The sequence below is a fragment of the Bison bison genome, unplaced genomic scaffold, assembly GCF_000754665.1.
Source record: "Bison bison bison isolate TAMUID 2011002044 unplaced genomic scaffold, Bison_UMD1.0 scf7180017864537, whole genome shotgun sequence".
Taxonomy (NCBI): Eukaryota; Metazoa; Chordata; class Mammalia; order Artiodactyla; family Bovidae; genus Bison; species Bison bison.
The window spans coordinates 1,128,244-1,137,219 of NW_011495085.1; the positions used below are offsets into that span (position 1 = coordinate 1,128,244).

The following is an 8,976-nucleotide window of genomic DNA, read 5'->3' on the forward strand; positions in this document are numbered from 1 at the left end:
GGGTTTTTTTTTTTTTTTTTTTTTTTTGGCAAATAAGACAAGGATCTTCCTCTCACAAATCTCATAATATAGAATGAGAAACAAAAATAAGCAAGCAACTGCAGCACAATATTTGTTACCCAGTGTACTAGGAAGTCATATATGAAGGACACCCAACCTACCCTTGAGAGACTGGTGAAATCTTTCCAGATTTAAACTTCAATGGCTGATACAGACTAACCTGATGAAATCTGATTTGTAAAATTGGAGTAGGAAGGGAAAATGTTTCCAATAGAAGGTAAAGACATGTGGGAACATGGCACATGAGTGGAACTCTAAGTTATTTCACTATGCTTGGAGCTTAAAGTGTGAAAAAGATAGTGGAAAGAGATTAAGGCATTTCTGGGAAATTTTAAACAGTGAAGAAACATATTTAAACTTGTACTCTAGAAAGATATTACTGACTAGAATGTGGATAATAAACTAGGAAAGTGGAGGGTTGGGAGAGAAGGAAGCAAGAGAAGACTGGAGATAGAATCATCAATTATTGACAGGAGGTAGTTAAAATTAGCTATGTAAAAGATGATCCTGATCTGAATAAAGGTAATTCCAGATTGCATTAAAATGAAAAGACAGGTGGACTGGTGGTCCAATGGCTGAGAGCCTGTGCTCCCAATGCAGGGGGCCTGGGTTTATTCCCTGGTCAGGGAACTAGATCCCACATACAGCAACTAAGAGTTCTCACATTCAACTAAAGATTTCACATGTCACAACTAAAACCCAGCACAACCAAATAAAATAAATAATTAAATATTTTAAAAGAGAGATGTACGATATATGAAGGAGATAAGCTGACAAGATATGATTATCAATTGGGTTGAGAAGAAAAAATGGGGATCTGTGAGGATATCAAGGTTGTGGGTTATGATGTTGAGTTGATGGTGCCATTAAATGGAAACATTCTGGGAAGCTTTGGGGTGAAGATAATGAATTCAGCTGTGATGTGATTATTTTGGTGGGAAATTCAGTGAAGGTGTTTACCAGGTAATATAAGCTTGGAGCTCAGGAAAGAGATCTGAGCTAGAGATGATTTCTGAAAGTCATCGCCATATTCATTGTCTTGAAGTGTTGAAATAATTGTCCTGGAAACAGAGTTAAAAGGAAGAATGAAGAAGGATAAATTGAGAAGTATTCAGAAAAGCAATTGTTGTTGTTCAGTCACTAAGTCACATCTGACTCTGCAACCCCATGGACTGAAGCACAGCAGGTTTCCCTGTCCTTCACTCTCTCCCAGAGTTTGCTTAAACTCATTTCTATTGAGTTAAGGATGCTATCCAACCATCTCATTCTCTGTCATCCTCTTCTCCCCCTGCCCTCAGTCTTTCCCAGCCTCAGGGTCTTTTCCAAAGAGTCAGCTCTTCGAATCAGGTGGCTAAGGTATTGGAGCTTCAGCTTCAGCATCAGTCCTTCTGGTGAATATTCAGGGTTGATTTCCTTTAGGATCATGACTAACGTAGCTCATGACTGGTTTGATCTCCTTGCTGTCCAAATGACTCTGAAGAAAAGCAATAGTCAGAGGAAAAAGAAGAAACTCAAAAGTGTTAAGTGCCACAGAAAAATTATAAACATATCTTTGTCTGCTGACATAGATGAAGTAATATATGGATTGGAAAGAAACTTTTCCAGTAAATATAACAGTAAGTCATTTTGGTAAAAATTATTTAAATCAAGCATTGAGTAGAAACCACACTTTAGTGTCTAGGGAAGTAAATCAGTGGAGGAGATTAAGAGATCAACTGTACAAAGCTTACTCAAAAGACTGTATTTGCAAGGGGAAAGATATAGATCAGTAGCTGGAGAAAAGCTGAGGTTAAGAGAAAAAATTCTTTTAATGATTTCATATGATGAGATTAAAATTCTTATTTTGATCTAATTAAAATTAAATTTAACTAAAAAAAACTTTATTGTTTTCCAAGATTATTTGTAACACCTTATCTTGCCTGTAGGTGCCAGCAATATGCATAAAATACAGAAGAAGGTAAGAGGGAAAGGAGTTTCAGGGAAAATGTTATAAGAGGAAGATACAGGAGAATAGACTAAGAAAAGGGAAATAGAAATAGAAAGAGGGGACAAAAGGAGATGACTATAAAGAATCCCTGTGAACCTCACATTTAACCAGGGAACAAACAATGTTAAGCCAGAGCAGACAATTACATTAAAGTGATTGGATGGTATAAACTAGGAGGTATGCTGTCCTAGAATCCTAGGAAGAAGAATATTTCAAAAAGGAGGATATTGTTATTATCAAATGCTGCCAAGTGAGAAATCCAGACAGAGCTCATGCCTTGTGCAATTTCCTTTTGTAATAACTCACCTGTAAGAGCAGAAAGAGAAATAAGCCACAAGCACATGAGAGTTGGATCACTAGTCTGAGCACTGAAGAATTGATGCTTTCAAATTGTGGTGCTGGATAAGACACTTGAGAGTCCCTTGGACAGCAAGGAGATAAAATCAGTCAATCCTAAAGAAAATCAACCCTGAATATTCACCGGAAGGACTGATGCGGAAGCTCCAATACTTTGGCTACCTGAAGTGAAGAGCTGACTCATTGGAAGAGACCCTGATGTTGAGAAACATTGCAGATAGGAGAAGAAGGGATGACAGAGGATGAGACAGTTGGATGGCATCATCGACTCAACAGACACAAGTTTGAGCAAACTCAGGGAGATAGTGAAGGACAGGGAATCCTGGCGAGCGGTAGTCCATGGGGTTGCAAAGAGACAGACATGACAGTAACTGAATGAGTGGAGAACAAATCCAAAGAAAGATCACTAAGAATCATTTGTATCCAACTCAAATGTGAATTTCACTGAGAGAATTTATCTGAAAAATCTAAAAGGAACATTTTTACCTTTTATTAATGCTCTTGCAATGAATGCCCTTTTCTCTGTTTCAATACTATATGAATGAACAGCTTCACTTCTCTTATCCCAGAGAAATAAAATCTTAACATGTCTATATTAAAAGATGTGTACATATATGTTAACAGCAACCTTATTGATAATAGCTCCCTAAAACCTTCAATGAAAGGTGGAAGTGAAAGTAACAGTCGCTCAGTCGTGTCCAACTCTTTGTGACCCCATGGACTGTACAGCCTGCCAAGCTCCTCTGTCCACGGAATTCTCCAGGCAAGAATACTGGAGAGGGCAGTCATTCCTTTCTCTAGGGGATCTTTCCAATCCAGGGATATAACCCAGGTCTCCTGCACTGCAGGCAGATTCTTTACTATCTGAGCCACCAGGAAAGCCTTTAATGGTTCAGTGGTAATGATTAAACAAATCTACATCATGGAATACAACACAGCAATGAAAAGTTGGAAATTACTGATATATTGATGTATCTCCAGAGAGTCACGGTAGATGAAAAAAGCCACCCCAAGCAATATATACTACATGATTCATATTTGTGAATTGACCAAATTATTACAATGGAGAACAGATTATTGATTCCTAAAGTTTAAGGAGGGGTTGGATATGGAGAAAATGTGACTGTAACAGTAAAGAAGCAACATGAGATATCCTTTCAATCATGGAAATATTCTGTATCTTAACTATATCAGTATCATTATCCTATTTGTTATATTATACTACAGTTTTATAAAGTGTTATATTGGTGGAAACTGGGTAAAAGGTACATGAGCTCTTTTATCTCCTATGACTACATGTAAATGTATAATTTGTTCAAAGAAGTTAAATGTAAAAAATACCTGTAAGTCAAAAAGACTAGAATATTATAAATAATTGAAAGAGAACTAATTTTAAAGTCAGGCTGTCTTAATGTTGAATTCTGAGTCTGCCACAGCTTTAGCTATGAAGTTTTACTTAATTGAGCTTTACAAATATTTTAATCATCAAGATCATCAATACCATCATCATAATCACTATCAAAACTCATATTTACTATGTACCAGTTTCTATTTTAACCACACTTTGTATATTTTGTCACATTTAATTCTCTAAACAGCTCTATCAGGTAGATGCTATCATTATCTTCATTTTAATACTGAGAAACCAAGGTACAGAAAGAAAAACCAATTCATGCAACATGCATAAGATAGTTGCTCAGTCATGTCCAACTCTTTACAACCCCATGGATTGTAGTCCATGGGATTCTCCAGGCCAGAATACTGGAGTGGGTAGCCTTTTCCTTCTCCAGGGGATCTTCCCAACCCAGGGATCGAACCCAGGTCTCCCACATTGCGGGTGGATTCTTTACCAGCTGAGCCACAAGACAACATCACATAGTCACTAGCTGAACAAGAACTTGAACCCTAGCAGTCTTTCATAAGACTTGATACTTGCCCCTAACATTCATGGGGCACAGGACAAAAGTGAAAATGGAGGTCCAATACTATATTTCTAGATTCTTAACCATTATAGTTCAGGCTAATAAACCTTTAAAAAAAAGATATTCTATGCTTCTGTTTTGATATTTGGCAGATTAAGTTTAATTTTAAGATTCTCATACTCTTCCCAGTTCTACCAAATAGCATGGCCTGCCTTCTTCCACTTTCCACCCATGGTTTGGTGCCACACTGTGAGATGCCTCCTATCACATTTGGATGAACACCCCAGCATGCAAATTCAAGTCCTGTCCACACCCAAGCCTTGGAGTGTGCATTCCACTGGATCAGGTGCCTTTTGTGGGTGAACTTGGCAAAGAGATCTATGTAAATCCTGGAAACACAAGTCTTTTTACAGATAATTCTAAGGCCCTGAATTTAAGAAGCATAGTGCAGAAGTTGTGATGGTCTCCAGCTGGAATGGCTCCTTGGCTATGTAGACTAACCCTACCACACATAACCCAGGGAGAGGTATGGCTGAGAGAGTCAGCATGTGTGCATGCTCAGTCATGTCTGAATCTTTGCAAGCCCATGGGCCGTAGCCCACCAAACTCCTCTGTCCATTGGTTCCCCAGGCAAGAATACTGGAGTGGATGGTCATTTCCTTCTCCAGGGAATTTTCCCTATCCAGGGATTCAACCCATATCTCCTACATTGGCAGGTCAATTCTTTACCACTGAGCCACCAGGAAAGCCCAAAGGTCCCTGTTTCTCATGTCTACGTATGATACTGGTCTTATTTCAACAGAAATGGTACTTCTTTTTCATAGTTGTAAAGAAATCAGCTAATTGATACATGGTCTATCATTTGAAAAGACTCTGATGCTGGGAAAGATTGAGGACAGGAGGAAAAGGGGGAGACAGAGGATGAGATAGTTGGATGGCATCATTGACTCAATGGACATGAGTTTGAGCAAACTCTGGGAGATAGTGAAGGACAGGGAAGCCTGGCATGCTGCAGTCCATGGGGTCTCAAACAGTCAGTCATGACTGAACAACTGAACAACAACTCTCATATATACTGTACAAGATGTGTGTAATGAAGAAAGTGAAAGTGTTAGTCACTCAGTCTTGTCCTACTCTTTGTGACCCCATAGATCCTACAGGTTTCTCTATCCATGGAATTCTCCAGACAAGAATATTGGAATGGGTAGCCATTCCCTTCTCTAGGGGATCTTCCTGACCCAGGGATCAAAACCAGGTCTTCTGCATTGCAGACAGATTCTTTGAGCCACCAGGGAAGACCAAGATGTGTGCTACTGCCCTGAATCAGAGAGAAGACAGCACACCTCTTCTGCTAACATTCATGGTTAAACTTTAATATAAAGTAATATGTTTTCTCAAAATGAATATCTTATAGTTAAAATATGTCACATCTTTTCTTGGTAGATGGACTGGAGACTTTTACCAGATTTCTTAAAACTGAATTCAGTGAGGAAAACATTGAATTTTGGATAGCCTGTGAAGATTTCAAGAAAAGCAAAGACCCTCAACAAATAATCCGTAAAGCAAAAGCAATATACGAGAAATTTATACAGAATGATGCCCCACAAGAGGTAAAGATGATTGTAAAACTGTACATTTGTTTGAAAATTTTTTGGGAAAATATGACTTCATCAAATCAGTATTGCTGTACATTCTACCAGAAAGGTCAGAATTTTGTTGAAACAAAAATGGTGTCTCTTTATAAGCCTACCTCATTTTATTGCCCTTCACTTTTACTGCATTTTGCAGATACTGTGTTAAATTAAACGTTTGTGACAGCCCTGCCTTGAGCAAATCTATCAGTGCCATTTTTCCAACAGTATTGGCTCATCTCCTGCTTCTGTGTCACATTTTGATAATTTTTGCAATATTTCTTGCTTTTGCATCATTATGCTTATTATGGCAATTTGTGATAAGTGTTCTTTGATATTACTACTACGACTTACTGAAGGCTCAGATGATGGTTAGCATTTTTTTAGAAATAAGGCATTTTTAATCAAGGTATGTAGATTGTATTTTCAGTCATAATTCTACTGCACATTTAGACTATCACGTAAACATAACTTTTTTATGCACTGGGAAACCAAAAAATTGTGTGACTTGCTTTACTGAGATATTCTCTTTATTGACGTAATCTGGAAGGGAACCTGAAACATCTCTGAGATATGCTTGTATATAGGTTTCTATATACAAACAGAATGCATTATAAGACAATTAAAAAATAAAAATAAAGATATTGCCATGGAAGGAAAGGTATAATAGACATTACTCCTTGAGATATTTTTATTCTAGACTGAGTGAATATAATTAATTGTAACATTAAGATTCATTCATTTATAATACTAATCACAGCGCAAGTAACCTCTTGTAGAAACTAAACATTTTTACATGTGGTGAAGATAAGAGAAATCAAGAAGCATGTATCATATACCATTTTAATGTTAGCTCACCTACCTGTACAAAGTTTAAGTTGCCCCATAATTATCATCCCCATACCTTAAGATAAATGGAAATAAAATTTCATAATAGAAAGATAAGCTAAACCTAATGTGGTAATGAATTCAATTGAAAAAGCAATTGTGATTTTTTTCTTTTTTTGATTGCAAGCTCAAATGAGGTAACTGTATGAAAGAATTACTAAAATAGCTAATAAACTAGCAAGTATTACTTGATTATCCTTGAATATGAATTAGGGGTTCTATATTTCTAGTATGTGCTCAATAAATAGAGTCTTTGCACTGAAAGAGAACTTGTAGTCTGTCACTGCTAAGATTTCTGTTTGACTATAAATTGATATTGTTCACAAAGTAGCATTGTCTGTGTAGATATCATTTTGCATGCAACAACACTTATTTTCCTAGTTTCAGTGTGTTTCACTCTGTTTTGTGTTTCAATGTATTATCCTGTTTTCCCCAAGGCCAGACTTATACACAGGTAAACAAAAGCAGGGCTTCCCAGGTGGCGCAGTGGTAAAGAATCTGCTGCCAATGCAGAAGATGCAAGACACTCAAGTTTGATCCCTGGGTTTGGAAGATCCCTTGGAGGAGGAAGTGGCAGCCTGCTCCAATATTCTGCCTATGGGAAATCCCATAGGCAGAAGAGCCTGGCGGGCTACAGTCCATGGGGTCTTAAAAGAACGGGACAGGATTGAGTGACTGAGCATGCACACATGCAAACAAAGGCAGCTGGTTATGTGCTGTTACCCATCAAGCAAAAGGAAGAAACCTACCTGAAAACTAAAAATTTACCACCAAATATGTCATCGGTGCTTTGATAAAAAACCTTAAAGATTTTATGACTTTAAAAGATAGGCAAGGATTCTTCAATATCCGCAAATCAATCAATGTAATACACCACATTAAATTGAAAAATAAAAACCATATGATTATCTTAATAGATGCAGAGAAAGCCTTTGACAAAATTCAACATCCATTTTTGATAAAAACTCTCCAGAAAGCAGGAATAGAAGGAACATACCTCAACATAATAAAAACTATATATGATAAACCCACAGCAAACATTATCCTCAATGGTGAAAAATTCAAAGCATTTCCTCTAAAGTCTGGAACAAGACAAGGGTGCCCACTTTCACCATTACTATTCAACATAGTTTTGGAAGTTTTGGCCACAGCAATCAGAGCAGAAAAAGAAATAAAAGGAATCCAAATTAGAAAGGAGGAAGTAAAACTCTCACTGTTTGCAGATGACATGATCCTCTACATAGAAAACCCTAAAGACTCCACCAGAAAATTACTAGAACTAATCAATGAATATAGTAAAGTTGCAGGATATAAAATCAACACACAGAAATCCCTTGCATTCCTATACACTAATAATGAGAAACTAGAAAGAGAAATTAAGGAAACAATTCCATTCACCATTGCAATGAAAAGAATAAAATAGTTAGGAATATATCTACATAAAGAAACTAAAGACCTATATATAGAAAACTATAAAACACTGGTGAAAGAAATCAAAGAGGACACTAATAGATGGAGAAATATACCATGTTCATGGATTGGAAGAATCAATATAGTGAAAATGAGTTATACTACCCAAAGCAATTTATAGATTCAATGCAATCCCTATCAAGCTACCAACGGTATTCTTCACAGAGCTAGAACAAATAATTTCACAATTTGTATGGAACTACAAAACACCTCAAACAGCCAAAGCTATCTTGAGAAAGAAGAATGGAACGGGAGGAATCAACCTGCCTGACTTCAGGCTCTACTACAAAGCCACAGTTATCAAGACAGTATGGTACTGGCACAAAGACAGAAATATAGATCAATGGAACAGAATACAAAGCCCAGAGATAAATCCACACACCTATGGACACCTTATCTTTGACAAAGGAGGCAAGAATATACAATGGATTAAAGACAATCTCTTTAACAAGTGGTGCTGGGAAATCTGGTCAACCACTTGTAAAAGAATGAAACTAGAGCACTTTCTAATACCATACACAAAAATAAACTCAAAATGGATTAAAGATCTAAACGTAAGACCAGAAACTATAAAACTCCTAGAGGAGAACATAGGCAAAACACTCTCCGACATACATCACAGCAGGATCCTCTATGACCCACCTCCCAGAATATTGGAAAT

General features: G+C 37.1%; 1 protein-coding gene across 2 annotated transcripts in view; it reads left to right on the top strand.

The window, feature by feature from the left end:
• Positions 1 to 8,976, top strand: part of RGS18 (regulator of G-protein signaling 18) — a 32,592-nt gene that overhangs the window by 20,579 nt on the left and 3,037 nt on the right. For both annotated transcript variants that reach the window (XM_010832087.1, XM_010832089.1), the window contains one exon: positions 5,770 to 5,936. In XM_010832087.1, the coding sequence (XP_010830389.1) occupies positions 5,770 to 5,936 (167 nt within the window). The remainder of the gene's footprint in view (positions 1 to 5,769; positions 5,937 to 8,976) is intronic.